This window comes from Lepidochelys olivacea, assembly GCF_965140295.1.
Source record: "Lepidochelys olivacea isolate rLepOli2 genome assembly, chromosome: 2".
NCBI lineage: Eukaryota > Metazoa > Chordata > Testudines > Cheloniidae > Lepidochelys > Lepidochelys olivacea.
Genome location: NC_140412.1, coordinates 191,994,673 through 192,018,299, shown reverse-complemented (window position 1 = coordinate 192,018,299; position 23,627 = coordinate 191,994,673). Strand labels below are relative to the sequence as shown.

General features: G+C 42.7%; 1 protein-coding gene across 3 annotated transcripts in view; it reads right to left on the bottom strand.

The window, feature by feature from the left end:
- The window catches only part of CPNE4 (copine 4), a 333,548-nt gene that overhangs the window by 243,910 nt on the left and 66,011 nt on the right, over positions 1-23,627 (bottom strand). For all 3 annotated transcript variants that reach the window (XM_084619842.1, XM_084619841.1, XM_084619843.1), the window contains one exon: positions 8,316-8,503. In XM_084619842.1, coding sequence (XP_084475968.1) covers positions 8,316-8,495 — 180 coding nt within the window. In that variant the 5' untranslated portion in view covers positions 8,496-8,503. The remainder of the gene's footprint in view (positions 1-8,315; positions 8,504-23,627) is intronic.

Sequence of the window (23,627 nt, the reverse complement as noted above, 5' to 3'; positions counted from 1 at the left end):
AAGGTGCTTCTATCTATTTTAAAAAGGGGGAAAGTATTAAAAGAAGAGTGCGGTCTGAAGATCAATGACCAAACTTTAATATAAATAGCCCTATGTGACACAGAACATTTGGGTGAGGTTGGTTTTGCTTTTTGTTTTAATTGGGAGTCAGTAGAAAATGCAATGCTAAAACAGGTAACTCATGTGGAACTAGTCTATAGAAAAAGCTACAAGATATTATAAGAAAAGAGTTCAACAGAATGTTATCAGACATGTTCTTGTTGGGGGGGAGGAGGGGTTTGAAAGAAAAAAATCCCAGGCTAAATAAACTCCTGATGTGACTGTAGTAAAATGTATTACTTATTGTGGATGTGTGCTACTAGAAGATTGACGAATGTAATAGAGAAAGTTTAAAAAACCTTCACCAAAAATAGTCTTTTTCTTTTAAGGCAGAAAATCCCCCATGATCATTCCCATTTAGTGTCTTGGCTCCTCCTCTGATATGAACTCATGTAAAATAGCACAATCCCAGTCAGAAATTGTCTTAATAATCAAGGAGAAAGAACTCCTTAATGGAACAAACTTTTGGAATAGAGAACACCCCCAAAATATCAAGTCTTCATATAGTTGGTTGCTATTCTTTCAAATACAGGCTTTTTGGAGAATGGACTGAGTTAAAATGTTCAATAGGCCTTTAGTCTGTAAACTTCCTAGTCTGTAGATTCTGTAGACTTCCAGTGGTTCTGAAAAAGGAGGAGAGGTGCCTTTGTCAGTCCCCACACTGTACAGCAAGACTTTAGGGACATCTATCAGCAGAAGAAAATAGAAACAAAAAGTGAAATCTTGGCAACAAGACTGATTATCAGATACTCTTGAGAAGGAGAGTTGCTAACATTCATCAATCTCAATGTCTGATTAACTGCAAGCAAAATAATTAATACAAAAGATCCTTCAGTCCATCCCACCTTCCGTTAGGAGGAAAACGGATTATGAAGCCACATAAGCAACTGCACAGCTTTCAATTTTAAGCCCCATTTTGACGCCACGTGACCGTACCTTTTTAGCTGATGAGTCAAGTGCCTAGCACCGCCCTCTAGGAACACTGAGCAATGAGGAAACATAAGCATCCAAGAACAACCCCAACCCCACTCCAGAGGTGGAGTCAGCCAAACCTCAACTAGGAGATCGTTCTCCACGAACAGCAGCAGAGCAGTCACTGCGCTGTACCTAGGTCTGTATCCAGAACAACAACAGTCTAGAAGACCCACAGCATTCAGGCACCGGACGGTAGTAGATTAGACTGGTAGCGTCAAGTAATAATTTCTAGAACAAAGGCCACGCAATGGCTTAAGGAACCTGGCCATCTGGTTGGAGGTGTTTGACAATCACAATAAATAATAGATCCAATGCTAGAGCTAAAATCCCAGGCTAAATAAACTGATATAACTGATTATAAAAAATATAACTAATTTTTTGGTTGGCTAGCCAAAACTGGGGGGAGGAAAAATTAAATTGTTTCGGGTTGACCCAAAACAATTTTTAAATATTGTTGTACCTAACAAGTGGAAAAGAATTTCATTTGTCTCCCATGTAGTGTCTGCGAAGTCTTGATTCGTGCACTTGTTTTGTACAGTAGATAAAAGAAAAAATTGTTTCAAATAAAAAAAATTTAAAGGTTTAATATTGAAAATGTTAAAATGAAAGGTTTTGGTTTATTGGGTTTTTGTTTGTGTTTTTTGACTTTAACAATTCAGCAAATTCCACACGAATTTGCTAAATGATTAGGTCAACATGAATCTGCATCTTTCAGTGAAAAAAATAGTTTCATCCAAAACAATTTCGCCCAGATCTATTCAGTGCTTCTCCACTGGCCTCCATCAACCCGGAAGAAAACAGGTCCAAAGGTGGCTCCAATGTCCACTACTTCATGGAGCTCCACTGTCCTGAGCTCAGGCATAGAAGATGTAGGTAGCTTTTTTCCCGGTCCTGCATCTGGAGGAGGAGAAAGCTTGGCCTAAACCCATTTGGTTTTATCTGCACATGAGCCAGAAATTTCTACACAATGGGAGGAACTTATCTCAAGTCAGCCATTGAGTAAAAGCAGCTCAGGTTAACCAAGCCATCTACTGTATGAAACAAATCTACTAATCTGGACTTTCCAGACACTATGTGGGAGTCAAAGAATCTCCTTCACCTCCCACACAACCATGTCATTGAAAAAACAAACAAACAAACTGTATTTTGCAATCAGCTTCATCGCATGACTTCTGCCTCTTGTCCTCTAGCTGCTTTGCCTTGCCTCCTAGTTCACCTTTTGCAAGTTATCCATAAGCCAAGATGATCTTTGAGGGTAAAGCCTTAAAGGAAGAACACCTAGGTATAGGCGTTGACTCCAGGGGTGCTCCAGGGCTCAAGCACCCACTAAAAAAAGACAGGGGGTGCTTAGCACCTGCAGGGCTGGATTAATCTTTTATCGGCCCCCAGCACCCAGACCGTGGCCATACCCCCACTCAGCCTCTTCTCCCCAAAGCCCCATGCTCCACCCTGAGGCCCTGCCTGCCCGCTGCCCCAAGGCCCCACCCCTGCTCAGCCTCTTCCCCATGAGGTCCTGCCCACCGCTCAGATGGAGGGGGAAAGAGAGGAGCACCAACTGGCAAAAACAAAAGTCAGCGCCTGTGCATCCAGGGTCCCCCAATCAATGGCTGAGGATAAAAGATTAGACGATACTGCCAAACCCTTAACAGAATGGCCTGTTAGAGAGCTGTGCTACCTTCTGAGGCCTTTTGGAAGAACTCTGGTTCAAATAACTGTTCAGGGAAGACCATCCAAACCAAGCCCCTCAGTTTGACATGAGAGATGTGCCTAACTTTCAAAACAAAGGAGATAGTAGTTGGTCCATGACACAGGCTTAATTTTTAACTGTATAACCTCCCAGTTCTATCACAGACACTTGATCAAGACTAGGTTCACCTATGTGAATTGAGAGGGATAGTCACATATTCATCATGACCAGGAAATCCTGAGATGATTCCAAGCATGCATCATCCAAGTGGATGTTGAAGTCACTGAGCACTATTAGCCGTGAGCCCTTCAATACCATTGCAGCAAGGAACTCTATTAGCTCACACCGGAACTTTACAGTGCCATGGGCCAACCAGTAAACCAAAACCATATCCAACAAACCCCATTCCAGGACTCACATACAAGCAGTACTTGATCAAGTTTTAGAGTAGAAGACCTCCAGAATGTCAAGTTGCTTGCAAAAAGCACAGCTATACCACCTCCTCGCTGATTCTGCTTAACTACCTTAGTACTGAATATCTAGCCAGAACCTGCTGCAACAAAACTAGTGCAGCAGTATCATCCAACCAAACAGATTTCAGTACTACATGCAAGATTAGGGACCTCACCATTAAATAATGGACAGATGAAACTTTATTCCATATCAATCTTGCAACTAGCAGCATGAACTGAAGACTGGCTTTTGTCCATGGGCATTCCAGCTTCTTGAGAATTGACAGTAAATAGCTCCCTTGGAACACAGATTAACATCTTAATCCTTGTTTGTACCGTATCAGGGTGGATGAATGTGTGTGTGTGGTGTGGGGGAGCGGTCTTATTGCCCTCTACCACAGAAGGCAAGGAATCCAAACCTTCATAGCTAATGCCCCCACCCTCAAACCTCCATGTCCCCAGCACACAGCAGCGTTTTTCCAACCTTCTCAAGTGGCCTTCAAACAGATATAGGTAGGTACCAGAATAAAGTTCTAGGGCAAACTAAAGACCACCTAAAGCAGCCCATTCACCCTCCCAAGTCAACACTTCTCCTCCTAAAACCACAAACCCTGCTGGTAATGGCGAGGGGAGAAAATCTAAAACTTAGCACAAGGAAGGAGAGAGACAGTTGTAGGGAAGACAATGAGATCTAATTCTGAGGTGGAGGAAAAGGAAGGCATCGGAGCAAGGAGGAGTATAGGTTGGGGATGAACGGCTCCATTTTTTGCCACCTTTCTAGTGCACTGCCTTAGGCGGACACGTGGTCTGTCTGTGCAGTAAGGCTGGCTCTGAGCTTGCTAATATTTCATTGACTGAGTAGTTTCATTTCTATAGAGAATGTATTCTTCTGTGTTCTCTTTATATGTTTGATATAATTTATTGGTCATGTGTTATCTTTTGATGGCACTTTACTTACCTGTATTGTATTTATTCCAAAATGCCAAAAGGGTTTGAAACACTTACAAAAGAAAGGAGTGACCTGAACAAATCTCCCAGGTAGCAGATACCCTCCTATTTGCTGCTGGCTGTAAGAATAGTGCTACAGAGAGGACTGTATTTGTAAAACTCACAAAAGCAGTCACTGTCTTCCAAAACTGCTGTGTCTTTTCAAATTCATAATATAAAAGGGCAGACATCACATTCCATCTGGCTGCTTCACGTAATATTACACCTCCTGATCTCATTTAACCTAATATGACCAGACAGAGCATTGCAACCTATCAAGCTTTCAAAGTAATATTCCTGCTTTCCATGTGTAGATAATAACCAGCAAACAGGACAAAACTATCTTCCCTGTTACCAGCTACAACAATTTCAATAATCAGCACACCTCAGAGCAAGACTGTAGTGTTATATATGTGCACACATACACTATATGCAAGCATACCCCATCTGTGGTGGTAATAAATTATGTGATAAACAAACTTATCATATACCTTTGACTTCTTTTCCTCCTTTGGTTCACCAATCCATCTCCCTTCAACTTATTCCAATAATTTAATCCCTCAAACATGTTCAAACAACTGCCATTAAAAAAAAGCCTACAACTTGCCATTGAAATGTTCTTCCTTCTCTCCCATTTTAAATGGAGAATATTTCCCCTCAAATTATACTTGCCTAAAACCCAGGAGAGGCAAAAGTCAGTCTTGGACTACAACACAGCTCTTCTGTGCATAAAAGTGCCATGAATTTAAATTCTGTTTTGTCACATCTTCCTACCTCAGGCTAGGAATGGGCAATTCATAACACAAGAAACAGGAGATTCCCAGCTATTCCATGCAATGCTCAAGTCCAGTCTTAGACCATCTTGAGATGTCAGATTTTTAATATTGTGACATGATGCGAAAAAGATATTTAGGTCATGTACATGAGTCCCTGTCCAGTTGGACTTATAGTAAGTAAGGCACCTAGTCTAACAGGAAGAGGGATGCAAAAATAATAGTCCTACTAAAAACCCATTTAAAAAAAAACTCTTAAAATTGTTTTTCAATAGCGTATTTTGCATAAACAGACATATCATAGTGTAATGTGGCCTGAAGGGTTTGGGCACGCATCATCATCATTTGTATTAGAATAGTGTCTATAGGCCCCCCAACTACAATTGGAATCCCATTGTGCTGGGCACTGTACAATCACACAGGGTGTGTCTTCACTGCAGAAAAAGGTATGCTCTTAACCTGGAATAGGTAATGGGAATTAAAACAGCAGCAAAGATGCAGGCTCCCCAGCTCCCTATAGGCTTTAATTTGAGCTGCTAACCCAAATTACCAGCCAAGCCTTCAGTATTAGTTTAACCCAAGCTAGGCAAAATGAGATAAGAACACACTTCTTCCCCCCCACCCACCCCCATGAAGACGTACACATCATACGAGAGAAGTTTCACAGTGTAGGGACTACAACCGAAACAGACAAGGCAGACAACAGGTAGGAGGGGAAACAGAGGTGCAGAGAGGTGAAGTGACGTGACCAAGAGTCTAGAGCAGTCAGCAACAGAGCTGGGAATAAACACCAAGTCTCTTGACTCCCAGTCCATCATCTGAATACCTTATTCATGGCCATTGCACCATGTGCCAAATATCACTCTAAAGGAATTTTATATGGGATGATATAAGTATTTACATATAGATTTACAGTGGCAGTCCTGACTGATAGTTTTTGGAGTACCTCAAAGTGACTGTAAAAATGGCATGCTAGAGTTTATGTTTCTTGCCTCTCAAGGGTTTCTGGATCAAATATGATCCTTTTACCCATAAAAAGATAATTAGAAAAATGATCAGCCATCTGCAATCTAAAAATCACATCCTTGCTCTTCTTGACCGGTTCATCACCATGAGTGGAAGATTCTCCCAGCCAAATTCTGTCTTCAGTTATATCTATGCAACTTCATTCAACTGAGCCCAGCAACTGGAACTTAAGTTTTGTTAATTATGTATGAGCCAGAATAGAAAACATCTTGTCCTATCAAATCTATGTTGTCTCTGCAGCACTGACAGGAACACAGAATCGTAGATCTGGAAGGGACCTTGAGAAGTCATCTAGTCCAGTTCCCTGCACTCATGATAGGACTGAATATTATCTAGACCAGTGGTTCCCAGACTTGTTCCGCTGCTTGTGTGGGGAAAGCCCTGCTGGGCCAGACTGGTTTGTTTACCTGCCGCGTCCGCAGGCTTGGCCAATCGCGGCTCCCAGTGGCTGCGGTTCGCTGCTCCAGGCCAATGGGAGCCAATGGGAGCCGCTGGAAGCAGCTTGTTTTTTGTTTGGATTATTTATGTCCTAATCAACATAGCATGAATTGCGATTACAACTAAATATACACAATGCTTTGTGGGTTAGTTAAATTCATTGATTTAAATTACTACATAAACTGTAGTAAAAGTTTACAACTCAAACAAACAATCTCTACACCAAGAATTCTTCCTTTTAGAAATTCACAAATAGACAAATACATTCAAGAATTTCACATTCTGTTCACAGCAGTACAAATCAGAAAGAAAAGGTGAAGTTTGCCAAATTTGTTGCAATCTATTCACTTAGCTCCATTAAACACCACATACTAATCTTTAGCAGTGGATCAGGAGGTTTTTCTAAATAATTAAACTTCTAGTATATGTTTCCATTTCTTATTTGCAAAGCATGTATCTTATTCTGAATTATCAATCACATTACACCTATTATGCAATTAAGATTATAGATTTGAGCGGGGGGAGGGGGAAAGAGACAGGTTTAATTAAAAAAGTCAGTTTGCAACTTTTGGGATTGCCTACTGATTGAATATGATGGAGCATTCATCCGCATCTAACATGGGTGTCATTCTTATGCTGCATAGAGAAAAAACTTCATGCATTTTGTCAGTCGTTTTTCATTTCTATAAAGTGGCGCAGAGCTGGATTTTAATGCAGTAAAAGACGAGGAAAAATAATTGTATATATGTCATGTGTGCACATATTGAAGTGACTTGGAAACTTCATTAACAAAGAGTTGTTGGGTTTTTTAAGCCATCTATCAGGCCTCATGGTAGCTACAACACTGCAAGTCAGCAATATGTGAAGAGAAAATCTTGTGAAAAAAGAACTCTTTTGTAATATCCAGCTTTAACGTTTTAATTGTGTTGACTAATTTGTTGTATAACCTCCACCGCTTATTGAAAATGACAAATAGACTAAGGCTTCAAAACCTCATGCATAATCTTATTATAAGAATTTTCTCATTCTTAAATCATTCTAAATCTATGTTACTGTAAAGGATCAGGAGAATCAAAGAGGAATCCTCAAGCAGACAAAAGAGGGAGTACTTTTTAAAAATAAAATCTGATATTTCATTATAAATATCACTTATGTGGGAGATTTTCTGAGGCAGAAATGGCAGGGAAGTATCCCACAGATTTATTATGAAAGAGTGGAAACAGTGAGTAATGAAGAATTATTTGGGAATTGGCTGGATTCCTAAGCTATTAATTTACAGACTATTTAATGTTTGTTGGGGCTTTTCTGCAGTGGGTTGTTGGGTTTTTTTTCCTCCATAAAGCAGTAGAATTTTGAAAGAAAGTATAATTTCAGGGTATTATCTGGTCTCCACTGAAACACTTTTTATTTTAAAAAACAAGTTTGTTTCTGGGTTTTTGGCCAGGGAAGGGCAGGCAGGCAGGGAAATGGTTATATGACCGTGACTTCTTATCTAGACTACAGACAGGGAAAATCCAAAGAATTCTTTAAGGGCCTGATAAAGTCAGTGGAAAAGCTCCAATTGACTTCAGTGGGCTTTGCATCAGGCTTAAATGATTACATCTATCTACTATTGTTGTAGCTGTGTTGATCCCAGGATATTAGAGAGACCAGGTGGGTGAGGTAATCTCTTTTATTGGACCAACTTCTGTTGGTGAGAGAGAGCTCTGTGTAAGCTTGACTCTCTGACCAACAGAAGTTGGTCCAATAAAAGAGATTACCTCACCCATCTTGTCACTCTTACATCTATCTAGTGCATTCATCACCATAGTACTTAACCTGAGCTCTACTGTAGTACCTCGGAGCATCAAGTTCATATGCATTTTATTGGCCACTTACCTCAAACCACTGCCCATGTGACTGCATTTTCAGGATGACACAGGGATCTGGCTTGGAAAGGGCATCCCGGTCTGATATGCCTTTGCATGCAACTCGCAGCTCCACTTTAGTCAGGCATGGGCTGCTAAAGATTCCCAGGGTATTTGCTGCTGATTCATAGATGTTGCTCATTTTCTGCATTCTCTGTTCTGTGAAGAGAGAAAAAGGGTTGATCAAAAACAATTTATCCACAGTGCAAACCTTCTGTTCACCTGGAACCTGATCCAATTCAGTGCTGTGCCAAAAAAAGGACTCCCAATATCATGGGTGAGATTCATAGCAAAGTCAAATGAAAATTTCTAGAGTTTTTCTAAACCCTGGAAGATGTCTAAATATAGAATAATAATTTATAAATGTGAAAGTTTGATAGTTGCATGGATTATTTATTTGGCTCTATTAGTTTGATGGTGCCTAAAGGACAACCAAGAATGTGGCCCGACTGTGCTAGGCACTGTGCAAACACAGATGGTCCTGCGCCAAAGAGCTTATAGTCTAAATAGACAGAACAGTCTCAAGGTGAGGGAAAGAGTTGGACATACCAGCAGACTGTACAACATGATGGCACCAAACAACAGATTAGTTCCAGAGTATATTTTGGGTTGTGTGTGTTTGTTTAGGTGGGCATTAGCTAAACGGAGAGAAAAGTGAAGGGTAGGAGTGTGAGGGGCCAGAGTGATGGAGATGCAAGTGTGGAATGAAACTGTGGTGGAGACTGTGAGGAAGGGGAATGGGGAGGGTTGAAGCAAAGAGTCAGTCAGTACAGGGCAGAGAAAGTCCAGTCAAAACATAAATCAGACGAATCCAAACTGAAACCCATCAGCCTCACCCCAGAACTTTGGGAAGCTTCAGATCTGAAGTTTAACTTCACAAGTATCAACCATCTCTATTTACAGCTTTATTTCTGCCCTTTATAATACATAGCACCACATTTCCCCAGGCTGAAGGGCTCATTGGATGTAATTCTGAACATGCCCTCAGAGTCCCTCAGTTCAAACCAATACAACATTTTAATGAAAAGAGTTTAGCCATCCTTCGCTCAGTCTCCATTTGGCTGTACGCCACTTAACAAAAGGTGCACATTCACTTTAGTACTTCCACATAACCCTACAAAGGGAAAGCCCCTACCATAAAGATGCAACAGTACACATAAAACCTGAATTATATTTACTCTCTACTTCCCATCCTCCTCACTACAGAGCATAACCTCCACAGGTCAGTGTTATATTTATGGCATAGTCAGCAGAGCAAAAGAATGTATATGGGTAAATCTCATCATTACGGATTGTACGTTCTTCGGGTCGGGGACCATGTCTTAAGAGCTTGTACGGTGCCTGAAAAAATGGAGTGTAAGGGCACTAGCTTAATACAAACGATTCAACAACTATCACCCATATTGCAGCTCAAGCTTTTGTTGCCAACAGTATAACAATGAAGCAGTGGCATCAAAACTGTGATGTGATCTATTGTGCCAATAAGGAATATTGGACCACTTTAATTGTTCGGTCATGTGTGAACTTCACAGGTTAATTTGACCTCTCAAATCTGACTCCTCTAATATGTGGCTTATCTTTCAGGGTCCCTCCCCCGCCCCCCGCCAAGGTAAGAGCTGTAAACAAGTAAATTCATACTCTGCTAGAGAGCAGGATTAACATTTCCAGATTATCAATCTGTTTTCTGTGGCCTCTTTAAATCCTCCTTGCTGCCCTCCATGCAACACCCTTATTTTCAGAGGTTCACATCCGCAGAGAATTGTTTCAATAAAAGCAAACGTTTGGTAATTTTGGAAGGAAATTAAAATGGTCCTTTTTTCATTCAAAATAGTTAAAAAACCAATGTGAGCACATCAACAGCACCACCATTAATCTAAAAGGCACAATTATTTCAGAAACTTTCAACATTCAGAACGAGGAAAGGACAATGACACGTCAATGCAGACTTTAAAAGAATGCAAATTAAATTTAGGAATATGTGTCTAAGTGATGAAGCGGGGCTGGTTCTGTTCAATATCTTCATTAATGATCTGGAGGATGGTGTGGATTGCACCCTCAGCAAGTTTGCAGATGACACTAAACTGGGAGGAGAGGTAGATACGCTGGAGGGTAGGGATAGGATACAGAGGGCCCTAGACAAATTAGAGGATTGGGCCAAAAGAAATCTGATGAGGTTCAACAAGGACAAGTGCAGAGTCCTGCACTTAGGACGGAAGAATCCCATACTCCACTACAGACTAGGGACCGAATGGCTCGGCAGCAGTTCTGCAGAAGAGGAGCTCGGGGTTACAGTGGACGAGAAGCTGGATATGAGTCAGTGTGCCCTTGTTGCCAAGAAGGCCAATGGCATTTTGGGAAGTATAGGTAGGGGCATTGCCAGCAGATCAAGGGACGTGATCGTTCCCCTCTATTCGACACTGGTGAGGCCTCATCTGGAGTACTATGTCCAGTTTTGGGCCCCACACTACAAGAAGGATGTGGGAAAATTGGAAAGAGTCCAGCGGAGGGTAACAAAAATGATTAGGGGACTGGAACACATGACTTATGAGGAGAGGCTGAGGGAACTGGGATTGTTTAGTCTAAGGAAGAGAAGAATGAGGGGGGATGTGATAGCTGCTTTCAACTACCTGAAAGGGGGTTCCAAAGAGGATGGATCTAGACTGTTCTCAGTGGTAGCTGATGACAGAACAAGGAGTCATGGTCTCAAGTTGCAGTGGGGGAGGTTTAGCTTGGATATTAGGAAAAACTTTTTCACTAAGGGGGTGGTGAAACACTGGAATGCGTTACCTAGGGAGGTGGTGGAATCTCCTTCCTTTGAGGTTTTTAAGGTCAGGCTTGACAAAGCCCTGGCTGGGATGATTTAGTTGGGGATTGGTCCTATTTTGAGCAGGGGGTTGGACTAGATGACCTCCTGAGGTCCCTTCATAGAATATCAGGGTTGGAACTCTCTCTCTCACTAATGACAGACGTGTGTTTTCTGTCTACAACAATTCCTCAAATCATTATTTTCTGTCATTCTCATGGGCTCAAACAAAATTCAAAAATTGTGAAAAATTTCAATGAATTTGAAAAAAAAAATCTATTTCAGGTCAAACAAAACATGTTTAATTTGACCCCAAATTGTTTTGGTTTGGGTTTTTTGCATTTGTAAAGGGCTAGATGGCAACAGTGACCTCCCCTAAAAGCCTTAGGCCAGCAGTTAGAGCATTCACCAGGGATGTTGGAGACCTAGGTTCAATTCCCCTTTCTGTCTGAGGACGAGAACAGATTTGAAGTTGGATCTCCTACCTTGCAAGACAATACCCTGACTATGAGACAGGTGTTGGTCTCTGCTGTTGAAGCTGTTCCACTTTGTATAAATAATTAAATAGTCATGGAAGCAGAGAGTTGAATATGGATCTCCTACATTCTAGGTGAGTATTGTAACCACCCAGGCTAAAGAGTGATTTCACACTGTCTTTCCCTAGCCTAGTGACTACTCCTTTTTGTTATGAATGACTATGAAATGTGTTTGTTTATTGTGTTTTACTGAAACTATTTGGCTAATTTGTGTCAAATACCTGAATAGTTTGGGGTCAACTAAACTACATTTTTTGTTGAAAAAAATTCACCCAGCTCTAGTTACAACCCAATGACGCAATAACCTACGAAATGGTCACCAGTCTTTTGCAAGTCTCTGGGTTCTATGTGCTTCTAAGTCAACTGGGTCTGGCTAGAATCTAGTCACTGTTTCTAGCTTTGGGTCTATAACGCACGCTCCTAGGCTCAGACTTCTTGCCTGATGTCCTTCCTTGGAACATGGGGTGCCAGCACTTAGCTACCCTAGACTCCAAAAATCAGTGTCTGGGACTCCCAGTCACTTCAAAGGCACCCTCAGAGTCCCTCTTTTGCTGTGAGCACTAGGTTCCTTCTAGAAGCCCAATGTGGTAAGAAAGCAAGGAATGGAGTCTTAGCAAAGGAATATCTTAACCACTGTCACTTTACTCTTAAAAATCACTTTATTGTTACAGGTCTTTGAAAAACAACAGAAGTCCTCATATGCACTTTCCATTGGTCTGATCTCACCCCATTATCTGTGTGTCTGAGGTTGATCAACATTTCAGGCCTGGTGGAATCCATCCTTCCCATTCTCCCTTGAACATCCTGCATGTGGCAATGCTCGGCTCCCCAGTACTTAGCGTGGCACCCCTTCTTACATAGTCTCAGTCTTCTTTTGCCATGTGCTTAGCTGGAAATCTCTAATCCCTTCCCCCAGTCAGGCATGTCACACTATATAGAAAACCCATTGTTCCATTGGTCTTCCAGTGGATGAGAATCATTCAAGGATATTAACCCCAGATTGCTGCCTTGATCATTTCTCTGTGATAGTCCTCCAAAGAGGGATAAAGTGCCTTTCTTGGGCAAGGCAGCTGCCTAGAATGCAATTCAATAAACTGCATTGGGCAAGTTAAGACCTGTGTTCAGCACATAATCCAAAATGGAGTTCCTAATCCAAAATGGAGTTCACAATTTGATACACACATATCCCAAAGTCATTATTAAGGGGAGGAAGGGGAACTGTGACATGTGACAGTATGAGTAATTAAAGCTCTAGTTCAGGAAAGCCTTAAATATGTGCTTCAGGCCTAGTCTACACTGGAGGGGGGCGGGGGGATGAGCTAAATCAGTCTAAGTTACGCAACTTCAGCTATAAAAATAGATATCATAGCTGAAGTCGACTTAGAGCTACTTACTGTGGTGTCTTCACTGCAGTAGGTCGACTGCTGCCACTCTCCTGTCGACTCCACCTATACTTCTCAGTTCGGTAGAGTACCGGAGTCGACGGGAGAGCGCTCTGTGGTCAATTTATCGCATCTTCACTAGATGCAATAAATCGACCCCTGCTGGATCGATTGCTCTGGAGGTAAGTGTAGACATGCCCTAAGTCTCTCCCTATTCAAGAGCCACATGCTTAAATTGAGTAGCATGCCATAAAATGCTACAATCCAAACTGCAAAATATGACAGAACACATTGTTCAAATTTATAGCGTCTTCTGGTCTATTTTTAATTTGTCATTACAACCATCTTAGACTGGGTCTGAGAACAGCACATGTTTAAATGCTGTTGTGAATAGGGATCTAAACAAATTAATATAGCTGACCTTTAAAGGTGAACTATAGATGACATTTTAAGAGAGTTTGGTTTGGATAGCACCCAAAAATTTGGAGTACGATGGGCTTCTTAAATTATGTCTAATTTTGACTCGCCTGGAATGTTATGTATGTAACGGATTAGCACAGATACCCTAAAATGGTTGTAATCACGAATTACAAGCACACCAGCAATAGTATAAACTTCACCAATATATTCTGCAATTTACTGCCATGTGGATTGTATCATTTTGTGGGACACTTCTCAGTTAAGTGAAAGGCATATCACAAGCTGACTTGCACAGCTGTGGTTTGAAAAACAACAAGAGGGGGGTGGACCAGAGACTCACACAGTCACCTCTACTCTGAAGCATTCAAACAAGCCCAAAATTTGTGAACCACTGCTTTGAAGGGAAGAAGATCTCTAGATAGGGTGACCAGCAAGTGAGAAAAATCAGGAACGGGGGGTGGGGGTGGGGGGGGGTATTAGGAGCCCATATAAAAAAAAGCAACTCCCAAATATCAGGACTGTCCCTATAAAATGGGGACATCTGGTCACCCTATCTCTAGGCTGTATGTTGTTGAGGTTTGGTAGGTCAACTAAACCTCAACAACTAAACACCCCAACACACACCTGGAACAAGTACTACCAAAAATCCAAAACAACATTCAATAACTTTTTAAAAGATATTAAAGCTGGGAGTAACTAACAGTTGGTAAAAATCTATCATATGGCTAAAAATTACATGAGAAATCATGGCCACAGTGAAGTCAACTGGCGTTTTGCCACAGACTTCCAGGACTTTCTTCTATTCCTTATGTATCCTAGTTCTATCCCACACAAGTTTCAGTCAGCTATGGTGGAGAGAAGACTGTGAGGGAGATTTTCAAAGGCACAAACAGCAGTTAGATGACTAACTCCCACTGAAAACCAAGTGGAGTTTGCCAGCAAACTGCCACTTGTGCCTTTGAACATCTCTGTGTGCCCTTGTAACCCAACCTCCTTCAGGAAGTACTGCAACAGCCTCATCCACTAGATTTCAAGATATTTTTATTCCTCCGCTATTCCAATATTTAAATTGGTTTGAAAACCAGGTTAATTTTACATCATACACATTTTATATCACTACTGAAATGTCATCCTTTGTGCAGTAATCAGTTGATGATTATTTTAAACCGGATGACTTCAAAACCGGGGAGAAAAAAAATCCGGAGAGTAAGAGATGTATTTTTCCTCCTCCCCCAGCAATCATAGGCTGTTTTTTTCTGAATGGTGAGTAACTATAAAGTTATATCCCTTTTTAATACTGCAGCCTTTTCTTCAGTTCTTACAATTACTAAATTTATCAACGAAAAAGATCAAGTTGCAGCCTTATTCTTTTGTTCCATTATATTCTTCTCTTTATATAATCACCAGTTTGGGTTGCTCTACTGATGTCATGTTACCAGGAAACGGGGAACTCATAAAATAGATTTTGAGCCTACAATATGCAGCTAAAAAAAGTATTATTGTTATGGTTCACTTAGAAGTTAGCCTATTATGCAATCTGATAGTCAATTATACAGATATATCCTTGATAGAGGAATAAATTAGAGTATTCATTTTTGCTTGCTACACAATCTCCTCTCTTTGCTTCATTAGTATTTCATTATTCCTTCAAAGTTTATATGGTTTTTGTTCACTGATGAACAGCTACCTTTGAGGGGGAGAGATGGAGTGGATACAAAAGACAAGTGGACGAAGTGGGATGTGAAAGTACCCTCTTCGGGTCAGATCATGCTGAATTTTTTGTTCACTGCCTTATTCATTCTATTTCATTTCCTCAGAAGAACTGTAAAATAGTGCCTTAGTCAGTGATATGTTGCCAATATTTCAACCCAACACCCATATGGATTTTTCTCATTAGCCAGTGATAAACCACATGGACCCAGTAGAGGGGGAATGCAGGTGAAAGGCGTGGAGAATTTCTTTATACGTTTTTCTGTGTAAACATAATTTCTGCTTCTAAGGAAAAAGTCAACATCAACTAGCAAACAAACTTACTGATATATTTACCAGTATATGAAACTGTATTATACTAGAAATGTTTACACTTTACATGTTCCAAAAAATATACTAAGTATGCTGATAGCATAGCACAGGGTTTAGCTTGTTCAATTTGAAATCAGGAAAGCAGGGGAGACAGTGAGGATCTTGGTGCATGGGTTAAGTTTCCCCCTCAAGAATTATTTTGAAAATATCCAACATCTGGTACAATCAAATGCATTCTAGGAGACAACAATTTGTTCTTTAGAAATAGGTTAATGAATGCTGGGGATAAGTCATCACTGGCAGGGATGATTAAGCAGTCAGGCCCAGATCCACAAAGGTATTTAGGTACCTAAATTCCAGACTTAGGTGCCTAAGTCTTGTTTTTAGGTGCCTAAATTCCAGTTTTGTCTCAATGGGACCCATCAAAACTCCTACTGAACCCTATAGGTACCTAAACTCACTCAGCACTTAAGTTTTTTAGGGTAAAAGTTTCCTAGGCACCTAGGCACATGCCCAGAGTCTGAAACCTATCTCCCAGCTAAGCCCCAGAGCAATTTGTGAGTCTGTGGAAGATTGGTGTTCAGCCTCCTAACTCACATGCAGGGTCCAATCTGGTAGGTGATCTCTGAGCACTCTGACCACATCGTGGCCCATTCAAAATCCAGGGAGGGGAAGGTGGTGGTTGTACTGCCCACCTTATAACTTTTAGCCTAGAGCTTAGACCACTGGTCTGGGATGTGCCCAATGACTGTTCCACTGTAGATAAATGCTTAAATAAATAGTCATTGGGCCAGAAAGAGACATACTCTGTAGCCAGTAATTAGAGTACACACCTGGGAGGTGGGAGACACCAGGTCCAATACCCCAGCTCCAATCACTCTTTCAGTATTTATCCAAAGTGGAACAGCTTAAAACAGGATAGCTTGAGAGAGCCCCACATCAAAATGTCCCATAGCTCAGTGGCGAGAGCACTCCCTGGAGAGATGGGACACCCCTGTTCAAATGCTTTCTGCCAGAGGGGGAGAAAGGAGGGAATGGAAGCTGGGTCTCCCAAACCAGTAGCATTCTAACCACTGGGCTAGAAGTTAAGGTGAGCAGCATTTCCTCCTTCAGCCATTTTGCGTGGAGCAAGGCAGATGCCTAACTCATGCCCTCACAAAGTGGCTTAGGTGCCTAAGCTGCCTGACTCCACGCAGCTGGTTCCCATTTGTGGATCTCTAGCAGAGATAGGCACCTGCCTGTAGCCCAAATGACAAAGGAATACTTGGGTGTCTATCTCCAAGAGAAGGGTGGGGATTAACACACACCCCTCTAGTTGGCTTCTTCCATTGGCTAGCTAAGGCAACTCCACACCTATTATGCTGGCATTTGTGGATGGTATTCTATCGTTCCCCTCTATTCAGCATTGGTGAGGTCTCATCCGGAGTAGTGTGTCCAGTTTTGGGCCCCACACTGCAAGAAGGACGTGGAAAAACTGGAAAGCAACCAGCAGAGGGCAACAAAAATTATTAGGGGACTGGAACACATGACTTATGAGGAGAGGCTGAGGGAACTGGGATTGTTTAGTCGGCAGAAGAGAAGAACAAGGGGGGGATTTGATAGCTGTTTTCAACTACCTGAAGAGTTCCAAAAAGGATGGATCTAGACTGTTCTCAGTGGTAGCTGATGACAGAACAAGGAGTAATGGTCTCAAGTTGCAGCGGGGGAGGTTTAGGTTGGATATTAGGAAAAACTTTTTCCCTAGAGGGTGGTGAAGCACTGGAACGTGTTACCTAGGGAGGTGGTGGAATCCCCTTCCTCTGAGGTTTTTAAGGTCAGGCTTGACAAAGCCCTGGCTGGGATGATTTAGTTGGGGATTGGTCCTATTTTGAGCAGCGGGTTGGACTAGATGACCTCCTGAGGTCCCTTCCAACTCTGATATTCTATGATTCTATGGTGCCTCTCTGTCCCGGTTAACTGTATAGGGAGCCTAGGATCCTAACTCATCATGGAGGATCACTGTATCTTTCCTGTGATTTTCTAGACATTTAAAAGTTAGGTGTCATGATGCTCAGTGTTGCAACACCTAAGTATCTTCGTGGTCCCACTACAACGGCTTAGATTGAAAGCTCTTTGTTCTGTGTTTGTACAGCACAGAGCACAATGGGGGACTGATCTATGACTAGAGCTGCTAAGTGCTACAGTGACAAATAATAAGTAACAGAGAGGCAGTGAACTCTTATCAGATCATCCCAACCCTTCCTTCAATTGTGTGGAGACATTTTTTACGTGGGACTTCCAAGAATCCCCTTTCTAGTGTACGCAGCTTCATGTACTGTGGCAATTGTGTATACTCCAGTTTTAAAGGTGCTGCAACCATTCTGGATGTAGAGTTCAAACAGCTGGAATTGGTTGGACACTGAATCTCAAAAAGTAGGGAGGATATAGTTTCTAGGCAAAGGGCCTTCTGACTGTAGTCCTGATCTGAAGTCCACAGCAGTCTTTTCATAGACTTAAATGGGCTTTTAATCAAGTCCTGTGTGTTACATTGTTTTTTTGTGGTTAATTTTATCCAGCTAGAGTCACTGTAGGTAAATTGAAAAAGAGTACTTGTGGCACCTTAGAGACTAACAAATTTATTTGGGCATAACCTTTCGTGAGCTACAGCCACTGAATACATCTGATGAAGTGAGCTTGAGCTCACGAAAGCTTATGCTCAAATAAATTTGTTAGTCTCTAAGGTGCCACAAGTACTTCTTTTCTTTTTGCGAACACAGACTAACACGGCTGCTACTCTGAAACCTGTAGGTAAATTAAAAGGCAATATTGACTGACTGGATTTTGAGAGACATACCACATTGCTGCAAATCAGTGGTCTTTAGGTGCTTTTAGATCACAGTAAATAAGGTTGTGCTCATATTCTGAATATTAACATGTACATCCATTCTTAAATATATGCCATACAACAATAATTAGCTTTGGGTCAAGTTCTGTTCTCAGATATGCATGGACAGCTCATTGAATTTGATGGGAAATGTGTGCTGTATAGGAGAGAAAATGGGTCTTTTTATACTGTTGCACACCTTAATATCACCATGAAGTAACCATTTATATGGAATAATGGCTCCTTTTATTTTGGTTTTAAAGATTAATAAAGTAGTTAGGTTAAAAATAAAGAAACAAAGAAACAATTCAAATTTTTACCCAAAATGAGGACCCATCTTCAACCAAATTCTCTTTCTAACTGTATGTGAACTAGCAAATTTAGGACCTGTAAATCACCTCCCTGCAGTTCCACCAGTGATATTGATGGCAGAGACTGTAGTTGTCATAAATATAAAAGGAAGGGTAACAACCTTCCTGTATACAGTACTATAAAATCTCTCCTGGCCAGAGGCACAATATCCTTTTATCTGTAAAGGGTTAAGAAACTCAGGTAACCTGGCTGGCACCTGATCAAAAGGACCAATAAGGGGACAACATACTTTAAAAATCGGGGGTGGGGGGGTGCGGGGGAAGCTTTTGTCAGTCTGTTCTGTGTGCTTGCCAGAGAGAGAGAGAGAGAGAGAGCGCGAGCGCGCAAGCAATCCACTTCCATTAGAATTAGTAAGTACTAGCAAGGAAATGCATTAGTTTAACTTTTGTTTTGGCTTGTGATTTTCTCTGTGCTGAGAAGAAGGTGTATTCCTGGTTTTCTTTTTGTAACTTTAAAGTTTTTGCCCAGAGAGAAATCCTCTGCATTTTAAATCTGATTGCCCTGTGAGATTAGCTTCCCTTCTAATTTTACAGAGGTGTTTCTTTTACCTTTTTTCTTTCTAATAAAGTTCTGTTTCTTTTAAGAGCCTGACTGATTTCTCTATTGTCCTAAGACCCAGGGGTTTGGGTCTGTGATCACTTTGTAACCAATTGGTTAGGATATTATTCTCAAGCCTCCCCAGGAAAGGGGGTATAAGGGCTTGGGGGGATATTTTGGGGAAATAGGAACTCCAAGTGGTCCTTTCCCTGATTCTTTGTTAAATCACTTGGTGGTGGCAGCGTACCCTCCAAGGGCAAAAATAGTTTGTGCCTTGGGGAAGTTTTACCCTAAGCTGGTAGAAATAAGCTTAGGGGGTCTTTCATGCGGGTCCCCACATCTGTACCCTGGAGTTCAGAGTGGGGAGGGAACCCTGACAGTAGTGTTCACAAACTTGGGTGCTTTCACCACCAGGTCATCTAATCCCATTGACTGAAATGACAAAGGAATACATCAAAGCAACATGGGCAAAATGTTACACTTGGGAGTCCAGAGATACCTAAATCTATACTGAAATGAATGGGAACTGCAGATGCTCAGTACTCCCAAAGATCAGGCCACTGATTTAGGTGCCTTATCATCTATTTAGATGCCTAAATTTAAAGCACCCAAGTTTAAAAACATTGGCCTGGCTATATACCTGGAGCACATTGAAAACTAGTGTGACACTAAATGTGCCTTTGTCCCCCTCTAGCATCTGGAGAACCTAAAGAGGTCTATGAATCTACTATTGCCTTCAAGCTAAAGCTCAAGTAATAATTGCTCATGCTTTTAGATCCCCATAGAGCACCTGACCAGGCCAACTGCTGGAGTTTCAGGGATTGAACCTGGGAGCTGTGGATCTAAATGCATGAGCCTTTATTGCTTGGAGTAAAGGGCCAGATCTATAAGTTTGAAGTAAATAATAAATTTCTAAAACTCTATGTGGTTTAGTCATTAGAGGTGGGACACAGAGAGAGTAGATTAGTGCGCTATACTAGCAACAAAATGACCCCATTTAACATTCCAGAAAATGGCTTGCAAGGTAGATTAAGCCCTGGTCTACACTAGGACTTTAGGTCGAATTTAGCAACATTAAATCGATTTAAACCTGCACCCGTCCACACAGTGAAGCCCTTTATTTCGACTTAAAGGGCTCTTAAAATCGATTTCCTTACTCCACCCCTGACAAATGGATTAGCGCTTAAATCGACGTTCCCAGCTCGAATTTGGGGTACTGTGGACACAATTCGATGGTATTGGCCTCCGGGAGCTATCCCAGAGTGCTCCATTCTGACCGCTCTGGACAGCACTCTCAACTCAGATGCACTGGCCAGGTAGACAGGAAAAGAACCGCGAACTTTTGAATCTCATTTCCTGTTTGGCCAGCGTGGCAAGCTGCAGGTGACCATGCAGAGCTCATCAGCACAGGTGACCATGATGGAGTCCCAGAATCGCAAAAGAGCTCCAGCATGGACCGAACGGGAGGTACGGGATCTGATAGCTGTTTGGGGAGAGGAATCCGTGCTATCAGAACTCCGTTCCAGTTTTCGAAATGCCAAAACCTTTGTCAAAATCTCCCAGGGCATGAAGGACAGAGGCCATAACAGGGACCCGAAGCAGTGCCGCGTGAAACTGAAGGAGCTGAGGCAAGCCTACCAGAAAACCAGAGAGGGGAACAGCCGCTCTGGGTCAGAGCCCCAAACATGCCGCTTCTATGATGAGCTGCATGCCATTTTAGGGGGTTCAGCCACCACTACCCCAGCCGTGTTGTTTGACTCCTTCAATGGAGATGGAGGCAATACGGAAGCAGGTTTTGGGGACGAAGAAGATGAGGAGGAGGAGGAGGTTGTAGATAGCTCACAGCAAGCAAGCGGAGAAACCGGTTTTCCCGACAGCCAGGAACTGTTTCTCACCCTAGACCTGGAGCCAGTACCCCCCGAACCCACCCAAGGCTGCCTCCTGGACCCAGCAGGCGGAGAAGGGACCTCTGGTGAGTGTACCTTTTAAAATGCTATACATGGTTTAAAAGCAAGCATGTGAAAGGATTACTTTGCCCTGGCATTTGCGGTTCTCCTAGATGTAGTCCTAAAGCCTTTGCAAAAGGTTTCTGGGGAGGGCAGCCTTATTTCGTCCTTCATGGTAGGACACTTTATCACTCCAGGCCAGTAACACATACTCGGGAATCACTGTAGAACAAAGCATTGCAGTGTATGTTTGCTGGCATTCAACCAAAATCCGTTCTTTCTCTCTCTGTGTTATCCTCAGGAGAGTGAGATATAATTCATGGTCACCTGGTTGAAATAGGGTGCTTTTCTTCAGGGACACTCAGTATAGCCCATTCCTGCTGGGCTGTTTGCCTGTGGCTGAACAGAAATGTTCCCCGCTGTTAGCCACAGGGAGGGGGGAAGGTTGAGGGGGTAGTCACGCGGTGGGAGGAGGCAAAATGCGACCTTGTAACGAAAGCACATGTGCTATGTATGTAATGTTAACAGCAAGGTTTACCCTGAAAGAGTGTAGCGACTGTTTTATAAAATGTGTCTTTTTAAATACCGCTGTCCCTTTTTTTTTCTCCACCAGCTGGATGTGTTTCAATGATCACAGGATCTTCTCCTTCCCAGAGGCTAGTGAAGCTTAGAAAGAAAAAAAAACGCACTCGAGATGAAATGTTCTCCGAGCTAATGCTGTCCTCCCACACTGACAGAGCACAGATGAATGCGTGGAGGCAAATAATGTCAGAGTGCAGGAAAGCACAAAATGATCGGGAGGAGAGGTGGAGGGCTGAAGAGAGTAAGTGGCGGGCTGAAGAGAGTAAGTGGCGGGCTGAAGACAGGGCTGAAGCTCAAATGTGGCGGCAGCGTGACGAGAGGAGGCAGGATTCAATGCTGAGGCTGCTGCAGGACCAAACAAGAATGCTCCAGTGTATGGTTGAGCTGCAGCAAAGGCAGATGGAGCACAGACTGCCACTGCTGCCCCTCTGTAACCAACCGCCCTCCTCCCCAAGTTCCATAGCCTCCACACCCAGACGCCCAAGAACACGGTGGGGGGGCCTCCGGCCAACCAGCCACTCCACAACAGAGGATTGCCCAAAAAAAAGAAGGCTGTCATTCAATAAATTTTAAAGTTGTAAACTTTTAAAGTGCTGTGCTTAAAGTGCTGTGGGGCATTTTCCTTCCCTCCTCCACCACCCCTCCTGGGATACCTTGGTAGTCATCTCCCTATTTGTGTGATGAATGAATAACGAATGCATGACTGTGAAGCAGCAATGACTTTATTGCCTCTGCAAGCGGTGATTAAAGGGAGGAGGGGAGGGTGGTTAGCTTACAGGGAAGTAGAGTGAACCAAGGGGCGGGGGGTTTCATCAAGGAGAAACAAACAGAACTTTCACACTGTAGCCTGGCCAGTCATGAAACTGGTTTTCAAAGCTTCTCTGATGCGTACCACGCCCTCCTGAGCTCTTCTAACCGCCCTGGTGTCTGGCTGCGCGTAACCAGCAGCCAGGCGATTTGCCTCAATCTCCCACCCCGCCATAAACGTCTCCCCCTTACTCTCACAGATATTGTGGAGCACACAGCAAGCAGTAATAACAGTGGGAATATTGGTTTCGCTGAGGTCTAAGCGAGTCAGTAAACTGCGCCAGCGTGCCTTTAAACGTCCAAATGCACATTCTACCACCATTCTGCACTTGCTCAGCCTGTAGTTGAACAGCTCCTGACCACTGTCCAGGCTGCCTGTGTACGGCTTCATGAGCCATGGCATTAAGGGGTAGGCTGGGTCCCCAAGGATACATATAGGCATTTCAACATCCCCAACAGTTATTTTCTGGTCTGGGAAGAAAGTCCCTTCCTGCAGCTTTTGAAACAGACCAGAGTTCCTGAAGATGCGAGCGTCATGCACCTTTCCCGGCCATCCCACGTTGATGTTGGTGAAACGTCCCTTGTGATCCACCAGAGCTTGCAGCACTATGGAAAAGTACCCCTTGCGGTTTATGTACTCGGCGGCTTGGTGCTCCGGTGCCAAGATAGGGATATGGGTTCCGTCTATAGCCCCACCACAGTTAGGGAATCCCATTGCAGCAAAGCCATCCACTATGACCTGCACATTTCCCAGGGTCACTACCCTTGATATCAGCAGATCTTTGATTGCGTGAGCTACTTGCATCACAGCAGCCCCCACAGTAGATTTGCCCACTCCAAATTGATTCCCAACTGACCGGTAGCTGTCTGGCGTTGCAAGCTTCCACAGGGCTATCGCCACTCGCTTCTCAACTGTGAGGGCTGCTCTCATCCTGGTATTCATGCGCTTCAGGGCAGGGGAAAGCAAGTCACAAAGTTCCATGAAAGTGCCCTTACGCATGCGAAAGTTTCGC